Genomic DNA, 26,233 nt, shown 5'->3' with positions numbered 1-26,233 from the left:
CTGTACCAATCACCATCAGCTGCTAATTGGACTGTACCAATCACCATCAGCTGCTAAGTGGACTGTACCAATCACCGTCAGGGTGTGTTGTTTTGGCTAAGTGCACTTCCGTGTTTGTTCATCATTGACTTCCCCTCAACGCAGGATACCCGGGGGTGTTGGGAGGTAATATTTGGAACGGTTCCTTTGCAACCAAATATGGAAATAACACGGCCATCCGCTACCTTTGTCATGCTAACATTTTCTCACTAGCGCCCCCACCTGGTCAACATTTGACCCAAACTTTTTCATTTGTTCCAAGAGCAAAGGAGGGGGGTCTCTGTGTTTACGTGCATGGTAACTGGTGTAACAACGGGACAATCATAGACCTCGAGTACATGTCTGTAAGATGCCTGCCTTTTTTTCTACCAAGAGAGCTAACTGCAGTGATCGTCACGGCTGTTTACATCCCGCCCGGATGGTGTTCACATTATCGCCGGAGACTTTAATAAGGCCAACTTAAAGACTGTACTGCCAAAGTTTTACCCACATGCAAAGTGTTCTACTAGGGGAGAGAACACTCTGGATCAGGAATACAGCAATATCAAGCGCGCATTCAAAGCCACACCAGTCAGACCACCTTTCCCTCCTGCTCTCTCCAGCCCTCAGAGGCAAAGCCAGACCCACCATAAAGACAATTACAACCTGGCCTGAAAATGCTCCGTCAGACATACAGGACTCTTTCAGCCGTACAGATTTGGACTTATTTGAATACCACGATCTGGAGACTTACACAGGAACGGTACTGGACTATATCAAGCTCTGCATTGGGAATGTGACTGTCGATAAAATCATCCGGGTTTTCCCTAACCAGAAACCCTGGATGACCACCCGGGTCCGCTCACTCCTCAGGGCCCGTGACGCTGCTCCCAGGTCAGGGGACAGAGCTCTGTACAGGGCTGCTCGAGCTGGCCTGAAGAAATGAATTCAAAAAGCTAAGGTGGACCACAGGATGAGTATAGAGTCCCACCTGTCCAGCAACACCTCACGAGAAGTCTGGCGGGGCATACACCACATCACCAACTTCAGAGGCTGTGATGTATCAACAGCAGACCTGAGTGCGCCGCTAGAAGAGGAGCTAAATAGCTTCTTTGCTCGCTTCAAGACACCACAGCAGCACTCATCTGTTCCAGCCCTGCCCCCACCCCCTCCAGGCTCCTCCACCACCCCACTGACTGTACAGGAGCATGATGTCAGAGGGCTGCTCCTGACAGTGAACCCCAGGGAAGCTGCTGGCCCAGACGGAGTTCCTGGCAGGGTGCTCAGAGCGTGCACCCACCAGCTCACCTCCAACTTTACCAGGATCTTCAATCTCTCCCTGGCCCAGGCAGTCATCCCATCCTGCCTGAAATCAGCAACAATAATCCCAGTCTCCCATCACCACCCTGAATGATTACCGCCCGGTGGTCCTCAGTCCGGTAATCATGAAGTGCTTCGAGAGGCTGGTTCTACAGCACATCAAGGACTATCTCCCCCAAGATTTCGACCCCTACCAGTTCCCATATCGGGCGAACAGATCTACTGAGGATGCCATCACGGTGGCTCTCCACTTTGCTCTACACCGCCTGGAGCAACAGCAGAGCTACGTCCGGATGCTCTTTGTGGATTACAGTTCTGCCTTTAATACAATAATACCGGACATCCTCATTACAAAACCGAACACTCTCGGCCCCCCCCCCCCCCTCACTTGTGCCTGGATTAAGGACTTTCTCTCCAACCGGCCCCAGACTGTGCGACTCGGCCCCCACCTCTCCTCCACCCGCACGTTGAATACCGGCTCCCCACAGTGCTGTGTGCTGAGCCCTCTTCTGTACTGCCTCTACACCTACGACTGCAGTCCGACCCACAACAACAACAACCTCATAGTAAAGTTTGCGGACGACACTACGATGGTCGGACTCATCTCAAAGGGGGACGAAGGAGCCTACAGAGAGGAGGTCCGGAAGTTGGCAGACTGGTGCTCAGAGAACAACCTTGCTCTGAACACCAAGAAAACCAAGGAGATAGTCTGACCTAGCCCCTCTCTACATGAAGGGCGAGTGTGGGGAAAGGGTCCACACCTTCCGGTCTCTTGGCGTCCTTATCTCTGACAACATCTCCTGGTCAGAGAACACTACTACCATCACTAAGAAGGCTCAGCAGCGGCTGCACTTCCTGAGAGTCCTCAAGAAGTACAACCTGGACTCCAACCTGCTGCTGACCTTCTACCGCTCATCCATTGAGAGCCTGCTGACATACTGCATCACAGCATGGTACGGCAGCTGCACCGTTGCAGACAAAGAGAGGCTCCAGAGAGTGGTAAAGGCAGCACAGCGGATCATCGGCTGCCCTCTCCCCTCCCCGACGGACATTTACACCTCCCGCTGCCTCAGCAGGGCTACCAACATTATCAAGGACAGCTCCCGCCCTGGCTTGGACCTGTTGCCCTCAGGAAGGCGCTACCGGGTCATCAGGTCTAAGACAAACAGACTCAAGAACAGTTTTTTCCCTAAAGCCATAATAACCACGGTGAACTCTCATAGGCACTGATTTTATAGTTTAGCACCTCTCTGTGTGCAATTTTTACTTTCCACCCACAGTCTGAATGCTTCTATATATACAATATTTAATATTTAAACAACACATTCAAAACATTCGTTCTCAGGACTGGACTGTGGACCTTACCAACGTTCCCTCTAAGGTGGGCGCCTGTGCAATTGCGCACTGCTCGAGCGTCCTCTGCGCACGGCAAATCTATGCCGCGCACAAAATCAAATAAAAAAACAAGCGCATAACAATTTTCGACACACGGACACGACAGAGAAAACAGAGCAAAACTCTTTATTGTCGGCCATAAACGCATCACCAAAACATTAGTAAAAAAAATGGTATCTAGCAAAAGTGGTCATTTTCTGCAGTACAAGCCAGACCAAAAGCAACTTTGTTATATCAACAGCAGCCGCTCGCTCTTTCTCACTTGCGCCAACACATGCACATATGGCACTTAGCCAGTGATGCGTTTACAGCCACACAAAAAGTCGGACAACTCCAACACCACACATAAAGTGCCATTCCAGGTCGTTAGACTATGATTCACCAATCAAATGTGTGCTTATTCTAGTGTCATTTATTAGGAATCTTCATTTATAAATATTAATCATGAAATGCTGTTAGTATATTAAATAAATACTAATAAAAATATATTTTGTACAAACAGGAAGTTGCAGGAATGTACACATGATCCCCTGCTTACATCTCATTGTGCAACATGGGAATGTTTGAATGGGAACTAAATGCAATGTCTGAAAGGGCTACACATTATTTCCAAAGCAGGACCTCCACCCAGACCAGGGGTCGGCAACCCAAAATGTTGAAAGAGCCATATTGGACCAAAAATACAAAAACAAATCTGTCTGGAGCCGCAAAAAAATTAAAAGCCATATTACATACAAATAGTGTGAATTAAGAGGACTTAAAGGAAACTAAATGAGCTGAAATATAGCTACAAATGAGGCATGATGATGCAATATGTACATATAGCAAGCCTAAATAGCATGTTAGCATGGATTAGCTTGCAGTGACCAAATATGTCTGATTAGCACTCCACACAAGTCAATAACATCAACAAAACTCACCTTTGTGCACTCATGCACGACGTTAAAAGTTTGGTGGACAAAATGAGACAGAAAAAGAAGTGGCATAAAACACGCCCAGCGTTTCCCATAAACTGCCAAGATACCTGTGGTGGTGGGGGCGTGGCTATGGGCGTGGTCAACATGACATCATCGAGTAATTTGCATAATTTACTACAATGACATGATTTTCTCTAAAAAGGCTCAAAAAATGTATACTTACTAATTAATAATAACAGTTTTGTTTTAAACGTCCATCCATCCATCCATTTTACAATATAATTACAACACTTTATGTCCATATTTATTAACAGATTTGAACAATAAGTTATTCACTGAAATATATTTATTAATTGTGGTTCTTACAAAAAATGTATCTTAGAAAATATAAAAGCTAAAATGTCTCTTAAAGCTCTGCCCCTTTAATTAGTGCATACTAAATCATTTAACTTTAGCCTACTACTACAACCATATTATTTACCAGCAACATAAAGTGAAACAGAGGCAGAGGTGTCCTGCCACAGTCAGTAACAAATAAACAGAAAACAGCAGTGGTCAAATACAAATAAGGCAACAAGAGAAGTATCCTACACTTCTCTTTTGTAAAGTAAATCTGAACAGCCTATATGGGCATCTACATCAACTATATGATTTGCCTGAGAAGCTGGACAGGACAAAAAATAAATAATACATTTTTTTTTTATTTTTTATTTTTTATTTTTTTTAAATTGTTTTTTATTTTATTTGTGGCGGACGTAATTCTTTCGTAGCAGTCCGCCACAAATAAATAAATGTGTGGGAAACACTGACGTCCTAGAAAGTCGGAGAAAGTTGTACATGTAAACAAACTACGGTGAGTTTAAGGACCGCCAAAATTAGTAGGACAAAACGGCGCTCGCCATATACTCGAATCAGTGAAGCATGTTTAATATGGATGTCCGATAATGGCTTTTTGCCGATATCCGATATTGTCCAACTCTTAATTACCGATACCGATATCAACCGATACCGCTATCAAACGATACCGATATATACAGTCGTGGAATTAACACATTATTATGCCTAATTTGGACAATCATGTATGGTGAAGATAAGGTCCTTTTCAAAAAAAATTATAGAATAAAATAAGATAAATAAATTAAAAACATTTTCTTGAATAAAAAAGAAAGTAAAACAATACAAAAAGAGTTACATAGAAAGTAGTAATTAATGAAAATGAGTCAAATGAACTGTCAAAGGTTAGTACTATTAGTGGAGCAGCAGCACGCACAATCATGTGTGCTTACGGACTGTATCCCTTGCAGACTGTATTGATATATATTGATATATAATGTAGGAAGCAGAATATTAATAACAGAAAGAAACAACCCTTTTGTGTGAATGAGTGTAAATGGGGGAGGGAGGTTTTTTTGGGTTGGTGCACTAATTGTAAGTGTATCTTGTGTTTTTTATGTTCATTTAATCAAAAAAATATATATTTAAAAAAAACAAAAAACGATACCGATAATCTCTGATATTACATTTTAAAGCTATTATCGGACATCTCTAATGTTTAATATAAACAGTGTGCTTTATAACAATTAGGGAGGTTTGTGTCATGTTTGTCCTCCTACAGCAGGGGTGTCCAAACTTTTTCCACTGAGGGCCGCATACGGAAAAATTAAAGCATGCTGGGGCCATTTTTTGATATTTTTCATTTTCAAACCACAACAAAATATATAGATTTTTTTTTAACAATTAGGGCTCAAAAACAAAGACAACTTAGTTTTTTTTATAATAAAACTGAAATATGCAGTATTTCCCCCAACGCCCAAAACCTTCAGAAAGCAATGTTTGATGTGAAGTAATTGGAGCCCTGAAAAGATCAATAATGCAGGACACCATTGATTTTATTTTCATTATTATTTTTGAGTAATCACAGTGAAAAGATAAATAAAATCCCACTAAATATCTTTGGCATCCAAAAGGTGCCCCACTCATAAAGTGATACATTTTTATTATTATTTCTTTTACTTTCAACACTTACGTTACGAGATCAACTTCAGATATATCTGTCGATTTTACGTTTGAACTATTATTTTGTTTGTTTTATGCTCTTTTGTCAAACAAAACTTGGATGTTTTCATATGGCAACCACACAATAAATGCAATATTTTTCCACATAAAACTTTTTAATGTAAAATATTTGAAGTAATTGGAGCCTTGAAGATGTCAATAATTCATTATTATTGATTTTTTGTCCTTTTTTTTTTTTTTTTGAGCAATGGCAAAAAAAGGAAAATAAAGATAGACAAAATAAAAAAAAACAGCCTGCATGGCAGCTTTGTGTCAACATTGCAACGTTTTCTAGTTAGATTTCACCTCATTACACTTTTTTAATGTTTTTTTGATTTTTGCGATGGCATTTCCAGAATGTGTGGCGGGCCGCTAAACAATTAGCTGCGGGCCGCACTTATTAAAACAAAAAATATATTTTTTTCCCCTCATCTTTTTCCATTTTTCATACATTTTTGAAAAAGCTCCAGAGAGCCACTAGGGCGGCGCTAAAGAGCCGCGGGTTGCCGACCCCTGACCCAGACAAACAATACAAGTACACAGTTCATGAAAAACAATATTTGTTGTTATTGTCATATTACAAAATAACCTCATGGAAATGACTGCTGTCATTTGATTATAATAATAAGAGAATGTTGTCTGTCTATCTGTGTTGGCCCTGCGATGAGGTGGCGACTTGTCCAGGGTGCACCCCGCCTTCCGCCCGAATGCAGCTGAGATAGGCTCCAGTACTGTATTTAATGTTGTCATTATGGTGGTACTTAATGAATACTTAGGTCTACTACGCTACTGTATTTAATGTTGTCATTATGGTGGTACTTAATGAATACTTAGGTCTACTACACTACTGTATTTAATGTTGTCATTATGGTGGTACTTAATGAATACTTAGGTCTACTACACTACTGTATTTAATGTTGTCATTATGGTGGTACTTAATGAATACTTAGGTCTACTACACTACTGTATTTAATGTTGTCATTATGGTGGTACTTAATGAATACTTAGGTCTACTACACTACTGTATTTAATGTTGTCATTATGGTGGTACTTAATGAATACTTAGGTCTACTACACTACTGTATTTAATGTTGTCATAATGGTGGTACTTAATGAATACTTAGGTCTACTACACTACTGTATCTTCATGTAGGTCCTAATGGTGGTACTTAATGAATACTTAGGTCTACTACACTACTGTATTTAATGTTGTCATTATGGTGGTACTTAATGAATACTTAGGTCTACTACACTACTGTATTCAATGTTGTCATTATGGTGGTACTTAATGAATACTTAGGTCTACTACACTACTGTATTTAATGTTGTCATTATGGTGGTACTTAATGAATACTTAGGTCTACTACACTACTGTATTTAATGTTGTCATTATGGTGGTACTTAATGAATACTTAGGTCTACTACACTACTGTATTTAATGTTGTCATTATGGTGGTACTTAATGAATACTTAGGTCTACTACACTACTGTATTTAATGTTGTCATTATGGTGGTACTTAATGAATACTTAGGTCTACTACACTACTGTATTTAATGTTGTCATAATGGTGGTACTTAATGAATACTTAGGTCTACTACACTACTGTATCTTCATGTAGGTCCTAATGGTGGTACTTAATGAATACTTAGGTCTACTACACTACTGTATTTAATGTTGTCATTATGGTGGTACTTAATGAATACTTAGGTCTACTACACTACTGTATTTAATGTTGTCATAATGGTGGTACTTAATGAATACTTAGGTCTACTACACTACTGTATTTAATGTTGTCATTATGGTGGTACTTAATGAATACTTAGGTCTACTACACTACTGTATTTAATGTTGTCATAATGGTGGTACTTAATGAATACTTAGGTCTACTACACTACTGTATTTAATGTTGTCATAATGGTGGTACTTAATGAATACTTAGGTCTACTACACTACTGTATTCAATGTTGTCATTATGGTGGTACTTAATGAATACTTAGGTCTACTACACTACTGTATTTAATGTTGTCATTATGGTGGTACTTAATGAATACTTAGGTCTACTACACTACTGTATTTAATGTTGTCATTATGGTGGTACTTAATGAATACTTAGGTCTACTACACTACTGTATTTAATGTTGTCATTATGGTGGTACTTAATGAATACTTAGGCCTACTACACTACTGTATTTAATGTTGTCATTATGGTGGTACTTAATGAATACTTAGGTCTACTACACTACTGTATTTAATGTTGTCATTATGGTGGTACTTAATGAATACTTAGGTCTACTACACTACTGTATTTAATGTTGTCATTATGGTGGTACTTAATGAATACTTAGGTCTACTACACTACTGTATTTTAATGTTGTCATAATGGTGGTACTTAATGAATACTTAGGTCTACTACACTACTGTATTTAATGTTGTCATTATGGTGGTACTTAATGAATACTTAGGTCTACTACACTACTGTATTTAATGTTGTCATTATGGTGGTACTTAATGAATACTTAGGTCTACTACACTACTGTATTTAATGTTGTCATTATGGTGGTACTTAATGAATACTTAGGTCTACTACACTACTGTATTTAATGTTGTCATTATGGTGGTACTTAATGAATACTTAGGTCTACTACACTACTGTATTTAATGTTGTCATTATGGTGGTACTTAATGAATACTTAGGTCTACTACACTACTGTATTTAATGTTGTCATAATGGTGGTACTTAATGAATACTTAGGTCTACTACACTACTGTATTTTAATGTTGTCATAATGGTGGTACTTAATGAATACTTAGGTCTACTACACTACTGTATTTAATGTTGTCATAATGGTGGTACTTAATGAATACTTAGGTCTACTACACTACTGTATCTTCATGTAGGTCATAATGGTGGTAAAGTGTTCAATAAAACAAAAGTCAGAGAACCACTGCCGGGTATATTGTGGTGTGTTACACTTCAGGACAATCTGACTGCACACCACACGTTTCATCGTCCCGTTTCCGCGAAATGTGCTAGTTTGGGCCACGTTTTAGGAACTGAAACATCCGCCACGGTGAGCACCGTAACTTCCGTGGGTGTTCGGGTTGTCGTCTTGCGGTTCCGTCAGAACCGGTAACTGATCCAAAGTGGTTGACCTCCTCTGAGCCGCACTCGGATTCCGCACAAAGGAGTCCAGTTGTCGCAGGGCATCAGCGTCAGGGCGACGGAGTCCGCGTAGCGCGCTAGCCAGCGAGCTTCCACACTGGATTTAGACTGCAGGTCAGAGGCCCCATGTCACATAGCAACACTCTCTTTACGCTGACAGTCGCCATCCAGTCCTGGAAACGCCGCTGAGACGGATCCTTTCCACGAGGCGCCCCCAGGGCTGGTCGCGTCTCGCGTGGTCCCGTCAAGCCGTGCCGTGATACTCGTCTGGCGGGCGGGCGGGCGGCGGCGGAGGAGGGGAGGAGGAGGGGAGCATCGCACACGGATGTCAGAAGTTGACACAAAATGATGGCTTCTCGCTGCTCACTCCTCGCCCGGGCTCTGGGAGCACAGACCTCCTAGGGCAGGGGTCACCAACGCGGTGCCCGCGGGCACCAGGTAGCCCGTAAGGACCAGATGAGTAGCCCGCTGGCCTGTTCTAAAAATAGCTCAAATAGCAGCACTTACCAGTGAGCTGCCTCTATTTTTTAAATTGTATTTATTTACTAGCAAGCTGGTCTCGCTTTGCTCGACATTTTTAATTCTAAGAGACAAAACTCAAATAGAATTTGAAAATCCAAGAAAATATTTAAAGACTTGGTCTTCACTTGTTTAAATAAATTCATTAATGTTTTTTACTTTGCTTCTTATAACTTTCAGAAAGACAATTTTAGAGAAAAAATACAACTTTAAAAATGATTTTAAGATTTTTAAACACATATACCTTTTTACTAGGGATATTATCGGCCGATAAATGCGTTAAAATGTAATATCGGAAATTATCGGTATCGTTTTTTTTATTATCAGTATGTTTTTTTGTTGTTTTTTTTTTGTTTTGTTTTTTAATTAAATCAACATAAAAAACACAAGATACACTTACAATTAATGCACCAACCCAAAAAAACTCCCTCCTCATTCACACAAAAGGGTTGTTTCTTTCTGTTATTAATATTCTGCTTCCTACATTATATATCAATATATATCAATACAGTCTGCAAGGGATACAGTCTGTAAGCACACATGATTGTGCGTGCTGCTGCTCCACTAATAGTACTAACCTTTAACAGTTAATGTTACTCATTTTCATTAATTACTAGTTTCTATGTAACTGTTTTTATATTGTTTTACTTTCTTTTTTATTCAAGAAAATGTTTTTAATTTATTTATCTTATTTTATAAATTTTTTTTAAAAGTACCTTATCTTCACCATACCTGGTTGTCCAAATTAGACATAATAAGGTGTTAACTCCACGACTGTATATATCGGTTGATATCGGTATCGGTTGATATCGGTATCGGTAATTAAAGAGTTGGACAATATCGGAATATCGGCAAAAAGACATTATCGGACATCCCTACTTTTTACCTTTTGAATTCCTTCCTCTTCTTTCCTGACAATTTAAATCAATGTTCAAGTAATTTTTTTATTTTTTTATTGTAAAGAATAATAAATACATTTAAATTTAATTCTTCATTTTAACTGCTGTTTTTTCGACGAAGAATATTTGTGAAATATTTCTTCAAACTTATTATGATTAAAATTCAAAAAAATTATTCTGGCAAATCTAGAAAATCGGTAGAATCAAATTTAAATCTTATTTCAAAGTTTTTTGAATTTCTTTTAACATTTTTGTTCTGGAAAATCTAGAAGAAATAATGATTTGTCTTTGTTAGAAATATAGCTTGGTCCAATTTGTTATATATTCTAACAAAGTGTAGATTGGATTTTAACCTATTAAAACATGTCATCAAAATTCTAAAAATAATCTTAATCAGGAAAAATGACTAATGATGTTCCATAAATTCTTTTTTTAATTTTTTCAAAAAGATTCGAATTAGCTCGTTTTTCTCTTCTTTGTTTCGGTTGAATTTTAAAGAGTCGAAATGTTTCGAAATTTAATTGTCATTTTTTTCCATGTTTTCTCCTCTTTTAAACCGTTCAATTAAGTGTAAATATCATTAATTATTAATAATAACAGAGTTAAAGGTAAATTGAGCAAATTGGCTATTTCTGGCAATTTATTTAAGTGTGTATCAAACTGGTAGCCCTTCGCATTAATCACTACCCAAGAAGTAGCTCTTGCTTTCAAAAAGGTTGGTGACTCTGCTTTACATACACATTTATACATGATTAGGACACCTGACTCTCATCATTTGGATGGGTGGCCAAATACTTCTGGCAATATAGTGAATGTAGGGGATGTTTTTGGGGGCGACAAGGAGCATGTTCATAGAAAGTGCCTTTTCTGCTGGTCTTACAGGAAGCAGCATGGGTCAGCGCAGCAAAAGCAGCCAGCGAGCGGCGCTTGACGAGCGCTCTATTTTGACACCCATCTACGACTCCTCGTTAGCTCCCCCAAAACAGAGCTGATGCGCTCGGACAGGCCCGGCCCTCCGACAACACACTGGCGGGGAGGATTTAGCGCTCCGCTGGGTCGTCCTGCGATGCCCCAAAATGAGTGAGTGGGTATCACAAACGCGAGTGAGGACGCAATTAGGCAGAGACGTTTGGAACCAGCGTCTATGCTGCCGTCCGAGAGTTGGCCCAACACTTGCTGTAGTTGCTGAGTGTTGGGTATGATGCAATGTTCATTGAACTGTGTTAAAAATGTCTTTTCTGGATATGTTAAAGAGTTGCCTATCATTCACAATCTCTATGTAAGACAAAAAAACATTTTTTTTAATGCATTCTCGGGATCCAACTTTTCCACCACAGAAGGCACAAATATTAACATCAAATTAGTAATCTTACTCTTGATCTTAATCATATTCAATAATTATATCTAACCTACTTAATAATCCTTGTCAAATGATATGAGTGTGTGGTTTGATGCCTGCTCTGTTGCAGACAGGAAGGCCCTGTAGAGGGTGACCGGGACAGCGGAGAAGATCATCGGCCGCACTCTGCCTTCCCTAGAACAGGGGTTCTTAACCTTTTTGACCACGAAGCCCAACTTTTCCACTACAGAAGGCCCCGGGGAAAACTCAAATATTAACATTAAATTAGTAATCTTACTCTTGATCTTATTCATATTCAATAATTACATCTAACCTACTTAATTAACCTTGTCAAACGATATGAGTGTGTGGTTTGATGCCTGCTCTGTTGCAGACAGGAAGGCCCTGTAGCGGGTGACCGGGACAGCGGAGAATATCATCGGCCGCCCTGTGCCTTCCCTAGAACAGAGGTTCTTAACTTTTTTGACCTCGGGGCCCAACTTTTCCACTACAGAAACATTAAATTAGTAATCTTACCGGGACAGCGGAGAATATCATCGGCCGCCCTCTGCCTTCCCTAGAACAGAGGTTCTTAAATTTTTTTACCTCAGGGCCCAACTTTTCCACTACAGAAGGCCCCCGGGGCCAACTCAAATATTAACATAAAATTAGTAATCTTACTCTTGATCTTATTCATATTCAATAATTACATCTAACCTACTTAATAAACCTTGTCAAATGATATGAGTGTGTGGTTTGATGCCTGCTCTGTTGTAGACAGGAAGGCCCTGTAGCGGGTGACCGGGACAGCGGAGAATATCATCGGCCGCCCTGTGCCTTCCCTAGAACAGAGGTTCTTAACTTTTTTGACCTCGGGGCCCAACTTTTCCACTACAGAAACATTAAATTAGTAATCTTACCGGGACAGCGGAGAATATCATCGGCCGCCCTCTGCCTTCCCTAGAACAGAGGTTCTTAAATTTTTTTACCTCAGGGCCCAACTTTTCCACTACAGAAGGCCCCCGGGGCCAACTCAAATATTAACATAAAATTAGTAATCTTACTCTTGATCTTATTCATATTCAATAATTACATCTAACCTACTTAATAAACCTTGTCAAATGATATGAGTGTGTGGTTTGATGCCTGCTCTGTTGTAGACAGGAAGGCCCTGTAGCGGGTGACCGGGACAGCGGAGAAGATCATCGGCCGCCCTCTGTCTTCCCTAGAACAGGGGTTCTTAACCTTTTTGACTACAAAGCCCAACTTTTCCACTACAGAAGGCCCCGGGTCCAACTCAAATATTGCCATCAAATTAGTAATCTTACTCTTGATCTTATTCATATTCAATAATTACATCTAACCTACTTAATAAACCTTGTCAAATGATATGAGTGTGTGGTTTGATGCCTGCTCTGTTGCAGACAGGAAGGCCCTGTAGAGGGTGACCGGGACAGCGGAGAAGATCATCGGCCGCCCGCTGCCTTCCCTAGAACAGAGGTTCTTAACCTTTTTGACCACAAAGCCCAACTTTTCCACTACAGAAGGCCCCGGGGCCAACTCAAATATTAACATTAAATTAGTAATCTTACTCTTGATCTTATTCATATTCAATAATTACATCTAACCTACTTAAGTAACCTTGTCAAATGATATGAGTGTGTGGTTTGATGCCTGCTCTGTTGCAGACAGGAAGGCCCTGTAGCGGGTGACCGGGACAGCGGAGAATATCATCGGCCGCCCTCTGCCTTCCCTAGAACAGAGGTTCTTAACTTTTTTGACCTCGGGGCCCAACTTTTCCACTACAGAAACATTAAATTAGTAATCTTACCGGGACAGCGGAGAATATCATCGGCCGCCCTCTGCCTTCCCTAGAACAGAGGTTCTTAAATTTTTTTACCTCAGGGCCCAACTTTTCCACTACAGAAGGCCCCCGGGGCCAACTCAAATATTAACATAAAATTAGTAATCTTACTCTTGATCTTATTCATATTCAATAATTACATCTAACCTACTTAATGAACCTTGTCAAATGATATGAGTGTGTGGTTTGATGCCTGCTCTGTTGTAGACAGGAAGGCCCTGTAGCAGGTGACCGGGACAGCGGAGTAGATCATCGGCCGCCCTCTGTCTTCCCTAGAGCAGGGGTTCTTAACCTTTTTCACCTCGGGTCCCATCTATTCCCTAACAAACACTAACACTAAATTGGTAATTTTACTTTATTTAATCATAGTCAATATTCATATTTAACCTACTTCAGTGTTTCCCACACATTCATTTATTTGTGGCGGCCCGCCACGAAAGAATTACGTTCGCCACAAATTTAAAAAAAAAAAAAAAAAAAAAAAATTTAAAAATTTTTTTTTTTTTTTTTTTTTTGGTCCTGTCCAGCTTCTCAGGCAAATCATATAGTTGATGTAGATGCCCATATAGCCTGTTCAGATTTCCTTTACAAAAGAGAAGTGTAGGATACTTCTCTTGTTGCCTTATTTGTATTTGACCACTACTGTTTTCTGTTTATTTGTTACTGACTGTGGCAGGACACCTCTGCCTCTGTTTCACTTTATGTTGCTGGTAAATAATATGGTTGTAGTAGTAGGCTAAAGTTAAATTATTTAGTATGCACTAATTAAAGGGGCAGAGCTTTAAGAGACATTTTAGCTTTTATATTTTATAAGATATATTTTTCGTAAGAACCACAATTAATAAATATATTTCAGTGAATAACTTATTGTTCAAATCTGTATATAAATATGTACATAAAGTGTTGTAATTATATTGTAAAATGGACGAATGGATGGACGTTTAAAACAAAACTGTTATTATTCGTTAGTAAGTATACATTTTTTGAGCCTTTTTAGAGAAAATCATATCATTGTAGTAAATTATGCAAATTGTTCTATGATGTCATGTTGACCACGCCCATAGCCACGCCCCCACCGCCACAGGTATCTTGGCAGTTTATGGGAAACACTGCACTTACAGCAAGGCTCAACACGGCAAATTCCTGGAGGGACTGATACTATACAATATAAACAAAAATAATACCAATAATAAATAATTGAAACAAAAAAAAACATACAATATATTATACAATATTGCTGTCTAATATTGTCAAATAACGTATCAAATAATCATAGTTGCATGTTACTTACACATACAAAGTATTAGAAAGTATCCAGTAACAAGCGTGTCCGCATCATTCAACGTCATGAAGTATTACGGCAGGAAACAATTACCACTCCGCTTCCACTTAAAGACAGCGTCGGCCCATTCCAGATGGTTAATACTAAATAGTCTGGTGCTTTTTGTACATACTATTGTTGTTTTTGTAACATTCCACGCGACAAAAGTAATACGAGCGTGTAAGGATCCCTGCTGGTATCGCGTCAATATCGGTAGTGGCCAGAGCTGAAATATCGCTATGGGGGAAAAAGTTGCGTGGAGGACTGCCCTACTCGTCACAAACCGGGTTATAGGATAATGTGGCGAAGGAGGCGGAGCCCAGACTGACAGCAGCAGCTGGGGAGGGGAAAAGGTCAACCTGAGTTAATCAGCTAGAATCAGCATCAGCTGAGGAGTGTGTGTGTGTGCACATATGCCCAAAATATGTATTAAAAAGAATCAAACAATCAAATAGAAAGCTAAATCTTCTCAGCATCGCGCTGAAAAAACTAAACGCCTCGTTTCCAACATTTGATGATTAAAACATGTGTGTGTGTGTACTCTAAAGCTAAAAATAAACCTCCACCCCCGTCAAGTAAAGCCAACGGGGCGGCCATACATTAAGTTAGCGTGGACGCTAACTCCGGACAGGTGCCCATCAATTTTTTAAGCCGTGTTGACAAAAGCTTTCAGGCCGCTTTGGACTCCCATGTTGGCGCTGCACTTCCACCGTGTTTGATTGGTCCCGGCGTGGGAAAGATGTCCGTTACGGAGAGATATGAGAATAAAAAGTCATGTTCTTTCTTCCCTTCAATTGTTTTTTTGACCTTGAAGCACCAGGATCTTGCCTTCAAAGCAGCGTTTCCTTGACAACAGAGTCTTTAAAACAAATACATACGTACACAAAGCAAAATGTTCAGCGTCAACTCTGAGCAGGCACACTATTTAGATGGCTAGCTGCCTTTGTCACAAGCAAACGAGTATAAGGGGAGTGTTGTAGCAGCTGGAACGAAGTATTGAAAATGTCGGTCTGAAATCGGATAAGGCGTTGGCGGAGGCGGGCTGTATGCCCTCGAAACGAGTGGAAACCACACAGGAAATCATGTTCTACAGAAAAGAAAAAAAGAGTGTTGTTGCAGCTGGACGTAATATAATAGACGCAATACAGCAATCATTTATTTCAAAAAAAAAAAAGAAGGTTGATCAGAAATCAGAGAAGGCGTTCTCTGAGCGAGTCGTATGCGGTAGTAGGAGGTCGTGTTGCAGCTGGAACTATTCGATGCATTATGACGATCGTTTTTGTTGAAAATTTTCATCTGCAATCAGAGAAGGCTTTCTCTGAGCGAGTCGTACGCAAAGAGGAGATTATGTTTTACAAAAATGGGGAGTGGTGTTGCAGCTGGAACGGATGAATGAAAATGTCGATCTGAAATCGGATAAGGCGTTGGCAGAGGCGGGCTGTATGCCCTCGAAACAAGAGGAAACCACACAGGAAATCATGTTCTACAAAAAAAAAAGAGTGTTGTTGCAGCTGGATGTAATAGACGCAATACAGCAATCGTTAATAAAAAAAAAAAAAGGTTGATAAGAAATCAGAGAAGGCGTTCTCTGAGCGAGTCGTGTGCGGTCGTAGGAGGTCATGTTTTACAAAAAAGGGAGTGGTGTCGCAGCTGGAACTATTCGATGCATTATGACGATCGTTTTTGTTGAACATTTTCAACGGCAATCAGACAAGGCGTTCTCTGAGCGAGTCGTACGCAAAGAGGAGGTTATGTTTTACAAAAATGGGGAGTGGTGTTGCAGCTGGAACTAATTATTGAAAATGTCGATCTGAAATCGGATAAGGCGTTGGCGGAGGCGGGCTGTATGCCCTTGAAATGAGTGGAAACCACACAAGAAATCATGTTCTACAAAAAAAAGTGTTGTTGCAGCTGGACGTAATAGACGCAATAGAGCAATCGTTAATTAAAATAAAAAAAAATAAAAGATTGATAAGAAATCAGAGAAGGCGTTCTCTGAGCGAGTTGTATGCGGTAGTAGGAGGTCATGTTTTACAAAAAAGGGCCGTGGTGTTGCAGCTGGAACTATTCAAAGCATTATGACGATCGTTTTTGTTGAACATTTTCATCGGCAATCAGACAAGGCTTTCTCTGAGCGAGTCGTACGCAAAGAGGAGATTATGTTTTACAAAAATGGGGAGTGGTGTTGCAGCTGGAATGGATTATTGAAAATGTCGATCTGAAATCGGATAAGGCGTTGGCGGAGGCGGGCTGTATGCCCTCGAAACGAGTGGAAACCACACAGGAAATCATGTTCTACAAAAAAAAAGTGTTGTTGCAGCTGGACGTAATAGACGCAATACAGCAATCGTTAATTTAAAAAAAAAAAAAAGTTGAAAAGAAATCAGAGAAGGCGTTCTCTGAGCGAGTTGTATGCGGTAGTAGGAGGTCATGTTTTACAAAAAAGGGCCATGGTGTTGCAGCTGGAACTATTCGATGCATTACGACGATTGTTTTTGTTGAACATTTTCATCTGCAATCAGAGAAGGCTTTCTCTGAGCGAGTCGTACGCAAAGAGGAGGTTATGTTTTACAAAAATGGGGAGTGGTGTTGCAGCTGGAACTAATTATTGAAAATGTCGATCTGAATCCGGATAAGGCGTTGGCGTAGGCGGGCTGTTTGCCCTCGAAACGAGTGGAAGCCACACAGGAAATCATGTTCTACAAAAAAAAGAGTGTTTTTGCAGCTGGGCGTAATAGATGCAATACAGCAATCATTAATTAAAATTTAAAAAAAAAAAAGGTTGATAAGAAATCAGAGAAGGCGTTCTCTGAGCGAGTCGTATGCGGTAGTAGGAGGTCATGTTTTACAAAAAAGGGAGTGGTGTTGCAGCTGGAACTAGTCGATGCATTATGACGATTGTTTTTGTTGAACATTTTCATCTGAAATTTGGTGGAGGAGGAATTATGGTGTGGGGTTGGTTTTTCAGGAGTTAGTTCCAGTGAAAGGAACTTTGAATGCTCCAGGATACCAAAACATTGTGGACAATTCCACGCTCCCAACCTTGTGGGAACAGTTTGGAGCGGGCCCCTTCCTTTTCCAACATGACTGTGCACCCGTGCACTAAGCAAGGTCCATAAAGACATGGATGAACTTGACTGGCCTGCACAGAGTCCTGACCTGAACCCGATAGAACACCTTTGGGATGAATTAGAATAGAGACTGAGAGCCAGGCCTTTTCTCCACCAACATCAGTATGTGACCTCACCAATGCACTATAGGTGGTAGAAAATTCCTACAAACACACTCCGCAACCTTGTGGACAGCCCTCCCAGAAGACTTGAAGCTGTAATAGCTGCAAAAGGTCATATTGACCCCTACGGGTCGGGAATGGGATGGCACTTCAACTTCATATGTGAGTCAAGGCAGGTGGCCAAACACTTTTGGCAATATGGTGTAACATTCTGTGCGAAAGTGGTGGTGTTGCAGCTGGAACTATTCAATGCGTATTGATCTGAAATCAGAGAAGGTTTTCACCCCTGCCTCACGTTACTTCACGTGGGAAGAAAACGAAAAAGTGTTAAAAATGATTCAAATCACATCTTTGGCAAGTTATGATGAAAATGTACATTAAATATTTGGAATTTTGTCCGATGAATAAGTAACTGTTAAATTAGTTTTTTTCTTTGTATTGTTTTTTTTAAACAATACTGCTTTATTATTATATCATCTATTGTTGCGTCGACCAGCATTCCTCCAATGGGGAATTCAAATTGCTAGTCTCTCCCAGATTCTTTTTATGGCAATAAACTGATGTTTATATTCAATCAACAGGCAGTAGTTGGTATTTTGTGGTTTATTCTCAAAGCTTAGAGGACAAACCTGAGACCAACCCAGCACCCAAGCGTTCCTTAGCCCGGTCCAGATCGGTCTGAAAACCATCACGAAAACATTCTGTTCCTCAATCTCTCCCCCCCCGCCCTCACGCCCGCCCATTGTGTCCGTTATCTCAAGTCGGCCCGAGAAGGGAAGCAGGGAGGACTCCTCTTCTTTGCCTCCTACTTCAAGGCCGTCCACAGTGCAAAGCACTTTGTCATGAGACGATGCAAAAAAGGAAAAGAGTACAAGATGGAACATTAGCTATTTAAAATATGACTATAGTCATATAAAAGAAGTAACTCTTAATTATGGATGAATGTGGATATATGCATCCGTCACTATGCATTCTATTTCATTGTTATGCTACTTTTCCTCTATTTGTTTGCCCTCTTTATTGGAATTATTGACAGTTATTTTAGCGGCGATGTCATCAGCGTGATGTTCTTTGTCCCATGAAGAGCCTGTCCTACATTTAGTGTGTCAAACTATTTAGTGAAGTGCCCCGGGCGGCCTCGTCTTTCTTTTAATACGCTTGCAAAAGATCAACTTGTGATATGGGTCGAGTCAAACAAACTGAATAATCACATTTATTTGTCTCAGCCTCTTCACTCCCCCGGCTTTTTGCTTGGGCTTTTCCACGTCACGTCCCAAAGAAGAAGGATCGACAAGCAAATTCATGTTTAAAGCGTCGCCATTTAACGTGCTTTTAAATGATTATTTTACACTTGCGAGATCCATACAATTATCAAAAGTAATGAAAAAATGACAATCACTTTTGTAGGAAATATTCATCTGAATTTAATTAACGTTAAAATGCTAATTTAGAAGAAAATGAACAATGCCAAGTATCAAAAACTCAGATTTGTATGTTTAAACTAACAAAATTGGCTAAAATGCTAGCATAAAACGTTAGCATGCTATCATAGGAGAAGTGAACATGCTAAGGTGGCGCCAAGTACCCGAAATAATTATTTTTAGGTTTAAACATACAGAATTAGCTAAAATGGTAGCATAAAATGGTAGCATGCTAACATAGGATGAGGTAGCATACATCTAAAATAGCACAAAGTACCAAAATCCATGATTGTTATGTTTAAATGAACAAAATTAGCTCAAATGCTAGCATAAAACGTTAGCATGCTAATATAGGAGAAATGGTCATACTTCTAAAATGGTGCCAACAACCAAAATCCACGATTTTTATGTTTAAACATACAAAATTAGCTAAAGTTGTAGCATAAAATGGTAGCATGCTAACATAAGATGAGGTAGCATACATCTAAGATAGCACAAAGTACCAAAATCCATGATTTTTTTATGTTTAAACATGCAAAATTAGCTAAAATCGCAGCATAAAATTGTAGCATGCTAACATAGGATGAGGTAGCATACAGCTAAAATAGCACAAAGTATCAAAATCCATGATTTTTAGGTTTAAACAAACAAAATTAGCTGAAATGCTAACATATGTTAGCATGCTATCATAGGAGAAGTGAACATGCTAAGATGGTGCCAAGTACCGAAATCCATGATTTTAATGTTTACGGAATTAGCTAAAATGGCAGCATAAAATGGTAGCATGCTAACATAGGATGAGGTAGCATACATCTAAGATAGCACAAAGTACCAAAATCCATGATTTTTATGTTCAAACATACATAACCAACTCAAATGGTCGCATGAAGGGATAGCATGCTAACAGAGAATGAGGTAGCATACATCTAGGATGGCGCCAAGTATCAAAAAACATGATTTTTATGTTTAAATGAACAAAATTAGCTCAAATGCTAGCATAAAACGTTAGCATGCTAATATAGGAGAAATGGTCATACTTCTAAGATGGTGCCAACAACCAAAATCCATGATTTTTATGTTTAAACAAACAAAATTAGCTGAAATGCTAACATACGTTAGCATGCTATCATAGGAGAAGTGAACATGCTAAGATGGCGCCAAGTAGCGAAATCCAAGATTTTAATGTTTAAACATACGGAATTAGCTAAAATGGTAGCATAAAATGGTCGCATGCTAACATAAGATGAGGTAGCATACATTTAAAATAGCACAAAGTACCAATTTCCATGATTTTTAGGTTTAAACATACATAACTAGCTAAAATGGTAGCATGCTAACATAGGATGAGGTAGCATACATCTAAAATAGCACAAAGTATGAAAGCATGATTTTGAAGTAGCAACAAAGCAAAGTAGCGTAAATGCTAACATAGCAGAGGTGACTCACCTGGGCGGGTCGAGGCTTGTAAGGTGAGCTGCTCTCCAGGTCTGCCAGGATGCTGGTCAGAGAATCGATCTCAGCGTCCAGACTAGAGCGTCGCTCCTCCAGCGTCTTCCCGGCTCCTCCCACCTGCCAGGAAGCAGGAAGCAGGTGGCGTCAGTTTGTGTGCGCTGTTTGCTGTGTGGTGTTGCCTCTTTGCATCAACATGCTAACTTTTGTGGCCATTTTACAGCCATTACACTTGTGCTTTAGCATGCTAACTTTCTTTTTGCATATTTTGCCATCGTACACCTCAGAGTCATAACTTGGTACTCAACACATGCTAACTGTTAGCATGCTAGCTTGTTAAGCTGGTTTTACATGTATACGTCTTAAGAGTCATAACTTGGTAGGTTTTTTTGGGTTTTTTTTATAAATGTGGCCAGCAATGTTTTGTTTTATGTGGCCAGCGACTTTTAAGTGGCCAGACACACTTTTTTTAATGTGGCCAGCCACAGTTTTTTTTTAAAAGTGGCCAGCCACATTTTTAATATAGCCAGCCACTGTTTTTAAACGTAGCCAGTCAGATGTTTTAATGTGGCCAGCCACTTCTTCTTTTTTTTAGATGTAGCCAGCACTTTTTTTTAATGTGGCCAGCCACAATTTTTTAAGTGGCCAGCCACACTTTTTTTTAAGTGTGGCCAGCCACATTTTTTAATATAGCCAGCCACTGTTTTTAAACGTAGCCAGTCAGATGTTTTAATGTGGCCAGCCACTTCTTTTTTTTTTAGACGTAGCCAGCACTTTTTTAAAATGTGGCCAGCCACAATTTTTTAAGTGGCCAGCCACACTTTTTTTTTAATAGTGGCCAGCCACATTTTTTAATATAGCCAGCCACTGTTTTTAAATGTAGCCAGTCAGATGTTTTAATGTGGCCAGCCACTTCTTTTTTTTTTTAGATGTAGCCAGCACTTTTTTTAAATGTGGCCAGCCACAATTTTTTAATTGGCCAGCCACACTTTTTTTTAATGTGGCCAGCCACAGTTTTTTTTTTAAAGTGGCCAGCCACATTTTTTAATATAGCCAGCCACTGTTTTTAAACGTAGCCAGTCAGATGTTTTAATGTGGCCAGCCATATTTTTTTTTTTTTTTTAGATGTAGCCAGCACTTTTTTTAAACGTGGCCAGCCACATTTTTTAAGTGGCCAGCGACTTTTAACGACTTGTTTTAGTAGTGGCCAGCCATAATTTTTTTTAATAGTGGCCAGTTTTTTAATAGTGTCCAGTTTTTAATAGTGGCCAGTTTTTTAATAGTGTCCAGTTTTTAATAGTGGCCATTTTTTAAATAGTGGCCAGTTTTTTAATAGTGGCTAGCCATAATTTTTTTTATGCGGCCTGCCTCTTTTTTTTAATGTGGCCAGCCCCTATTTTTAAAATTGGCCAGCCCCTGTTTTTTTTTACCGTGGTCAGCCAGATTTTTTTTTAGATGTGGCCAGACAATTTTTTTTAAGATGGCCAGCCACATTTTTAAGGCTGGCCAGCCACATTTTTTTAAGGTGGTTAGCCACGTTTTTAATGTGGCCAGCCACTTTTTTTAATGTGGCCAGCCACTTTTTTTAAGGTAGTTAGCCACGTTTTTTTAAGTGGCCAGCCACGTTTTTTTAAGGTGGTTAGCCACTTTTTTAAGGTGGCCAGCCAGTTTTTTTTTAAAGTGGCCAGCCACTTTTTTAAGCTGGCCAGCCACATTTTTTAAGGTGGATAGCCACTTTTTTAAGGTGGTTAGCCACTTTTTTTTAAGGTGGCCAGCCACAATTTTTTAAGGTGGCCAGCCACATTTTTTAATGTGGCCAGCCACATTTTTTAAGTGGCCAGCGACTTTTAACGCCTTGTAACGACTTGTAACGACTTGTTTTAATAGTGTCCAGCCATAATTTTTTAAAATAGTGTCCAGTTTTTTAATAGTGTCCAGTTTTTAATAGTGTCCAGTTTTTAATAGTGTCCAGTTGTAAATAGTGTCCAGTTGTAAATAGTGTCCAGTTTTTAATAGTGTCCAGTTTTTAAATAGTGGCCAGTTTTTTAATAGTAGCCTGTTTTTAATAGTGTCCAGTTTTTAATAGTGGCCAGTTTTTAAATAGTGGCCAGTTTTTTAATAGTGGCCAGCCATAATTTTTTTTTATGCGGCCTGCCCCTTTTTTTTAATGTGGTGTGGTTTGACATTTTTGCACTTTATTTCTTTATTGAAAGAAAATTCTACGAAGAGAAAAGTTGTTTGCAAATGTGGTTACAATGCTAAAAAATGAAAAGTTAAAGCTAAAAAAAGAAATACACTTTATTGAGTTAACATTATTTCTTTATAGGGGGAAAGATGTTATGAGCTAGGGAATATAACAACTACACTACCCAGCATGCAACGGGAGTGACGAGCATGCGCGGTAGCCCCGAAAAGTGTTGTTGCATGTCGTCACCCGTGAAAGTAAACGTCAAGAACTCAGCCAACACGCCTCGTCTGCATTATTTATAATTAGACAGACAACACATATGCAGTGTGATTTTGTAACGTTTACAAGGAAAGAAAAACAAAAGTTAAAAAAGGGAGATGTGTTGTATATATATGTATGTGCTGCAGTGTTGTATATATATATATATATGTATGTGCTGCGGTTGTTTTAAGAACGTTGCGACAGCTGCCGTAAAGGAGGTGCGTTGCTAGCCTGGTTGCTATGTTTCCGGTTGGTGGTAAAAGTGTTGGTCATGTGTTTGTACCCTGCTCAAATCTCTCAGTAAAGTTATTCGATGGATTATAGCTTTTGTTTTGAACTTTATTACACCTTGGAGCGCTTTTTCCCGTCCATTGTTTTCCTGCTTTCGCTATCTGCGCCTAATGACTGAGCTACGTGACGTCATTTCTTGTGATGTCCGGAGCATTTCTGGTCGGGACGGGATTCGAAAAAAGAATCAACTCTTTTCCTTTACTATAGTGGTCTCGATAACGGGTACCGGTTCTCAAAAAGGGATTCGAGCGTGAGGACTCGGTTCTTTTCTTATCAAACAACCGGGAAAACCGGTTTCGAGTATCATCCCTACTGATGACACGTCAAACTAACTAGTTATGTTGTGGAAGATGACACGTCACGCTAACTAGTTATGTTGTGGAAGATGACACTGATGACTAGTTATGTTGTGGAAGATGACACTGATGACACGTCACGCTAACTAGTTATGTTGTGGAAAATGACACTGATGACTAGTTATGTTGTGGAAGATGACACTGATGACACGTCACGCTAACTAGTTATGTTGTGGAAAATGACACTGATGACTAGTTATGTTGTGGAAGATGACACTGATGACTAGTTATGTTGTGGAAGATGACACTGATGACTAGTTATGTTGTTGAAGATGACACTGATGACTAGTTATGTTGTTGAAGATGACACTGATGACTAGTTATGTTGTGGAAGATGACACTGATGACACGTCACGCTAACTAGTTATGTTGTGGAAGATGACATGTCAAACTAACTAGTTATGTTGTGGAAGATGACACTGATAACACGTCACGCTAACTAGTTATGTTGTGGAAGATGACACTGATAACACGTCACGCTAACTAGTTATGTTGTGGAAGATGACACTGATAACACGTTACGCTAACTAGTTATATTGTGGAAGATGACACGTCAAACTAACTAGTTATGCTGTGGAAGATGACACTGATGACACGTCACGCTAACTAGTTATGTTGTGGAAGATGACACGTCAAACTAACTAGTTATGTTGTGGAAGATGACACTGATGACACGTCACGCTAACTAGTTATGTTGTGGAAGATGACACGTCAAACTAACTAGTTATGTTGTGGAAGATGACACTGATGATTAGTTATGTTGTGGAAGATGACACTGATGACACGTCACGCTAACTAGTTATGTTGTGGAAGATGACACGTCAAACTAACTAGTTATGTTGTGGAAGATGACACGTCAAACTAACTAGTTATGTTGTGGAAGATGACACTGATGACACGTCACGCTAACTAGTTATGTTGTGGAAGATGACACTGATGACTAGTTATGTTGTGGAAGATGACACTGATGACTAGTTATGTTGTGGAAGATGACACTGATAACACATCACGCTAACTAGTTATGTTGTGGAAGATGACACTGATGACACATCACGCTAACTAGTTATGTTGTTGAAGATGACACTGATAACACATCACGCTAACTAGTTATGTTGTGGAAGATGACACTGATGACACGTCACGCTAACTAGTTATGTTGTGGAAGATGACACGTCAAACTAACTAGTTATGTTGTGGAAGATGACACTGATGACACGTCACGCTAACTAGTTATGTTGTGGAAGATGACACGTCAAACTAACTAGTTATGTTGTGGAAGATGACACTGATGATTAGTTATGTTGTGGAAGATGACACTGATGACACGTCACGCTAACTAGTTATGTTGTGGAAGATGACACTGATGACATGTCACGCTAACTAGTTATGTTGTGGAAGATGACACGTCAAACTAACTAGTTATGTTGTGGAAGATGACACTGATGACACGTCACGCTAACTAGTTATGTTGTGGAAGATGACACTGATGACTAGTTATGTTGTGGAAGATGACACTGATGACTAGTTATGTTGTGGAAGATGACACTGATAACACATCACGCTAACTAGTTATGTTGTGGAAGATGAAACTGATGACACATCACGCTAACTAGTTATGTTGTTGAAGATGACACTGATGACACGTCACGCTAACTAGTTATGTTGTGGAAGATGACACGTCAAACTAACTAGTTATGTTGTGGAAGATGACACTGATGACACATCACGCTAACTAGTTATGTTGTTGAAGATGACACTGATGACACGTCACGCTAACTAGTTATGTTGTGGAAGATGACACGTCAAACTAACTAGTTATGTTGTGGAAGATGACACTGATGACTAGTTATGTTGTGGAAGATGACACTGATGACACGTCAAACTAACTAGTTATGTTGTGGAAGATGACACGTCACGCTAACTACTTACGTTGTGGAAGATGACACTGATGACTAGTTATGTTGTGGAAGATGATACTGATGACTAGTTATGTTGTGGAAGATGACACTGATAACACATCACGCTAACTAGTTATGTTGTGGAAGATGACACTGATGACTAGTTATGTTGTGGAAGATGACACTGATGACTAGTTATGTTGTGGAAGATGACACTGATAACACATCACGCTAACTAGTTATGTTGTTGAAGATGACACTGATGACACGTCACGCTAACTAGTTATGTTGTGGAAGATGACACGTCAAACTAACTAGTTATGTTG

General features: G+C 39.6%; 1 protein-coding gene across 1 annotated transcript in view; it reads right to left on the bottom strand.

The window, feature by feature from the left end:
* Nucleotides 1-26,233, bottom strand: part of LOC133644068 (lipoma-preferred partner homolog) — a 320,875-nt gene that overhangs the window by 57,752 nt on the left and 236,890 nt on the right. Inside the window, exon 5 of the mRNA XM_062038391.1 lies at nucleotides 20,911-21,033. Within this exon, the coding sequence (XP_061894375.1) occupies nucleotides 20,911-21,033 (123 nt within the window). The remainder of the gene's footprint in view (nucleotides 1-20,910; nucleotides 21,034-26,233) is intronic.

Source organism: Entelurus aequoreus, linkage group LG27 (assembly GCF_033978785.1).
Source record: "Entelurus aequoreus isolate RoL-2023_Sb linkage group LG27, RoL_Eaeq_v1.1, whole genome shotgun sequence".
NCBI classification, from domain to species: domain Eukaryota; kingdom Metazoa; phylum Chordata; class Actinopteri; order Syngnathiformes; family Syngnathidae; genus Entelurus; species Entelurus aequoreus.
The sequence above is the reverse complement of the archived record's forward strand: the minus strand, read 5'-3'. Positions and strand labels throughout refer to the sequence as shown.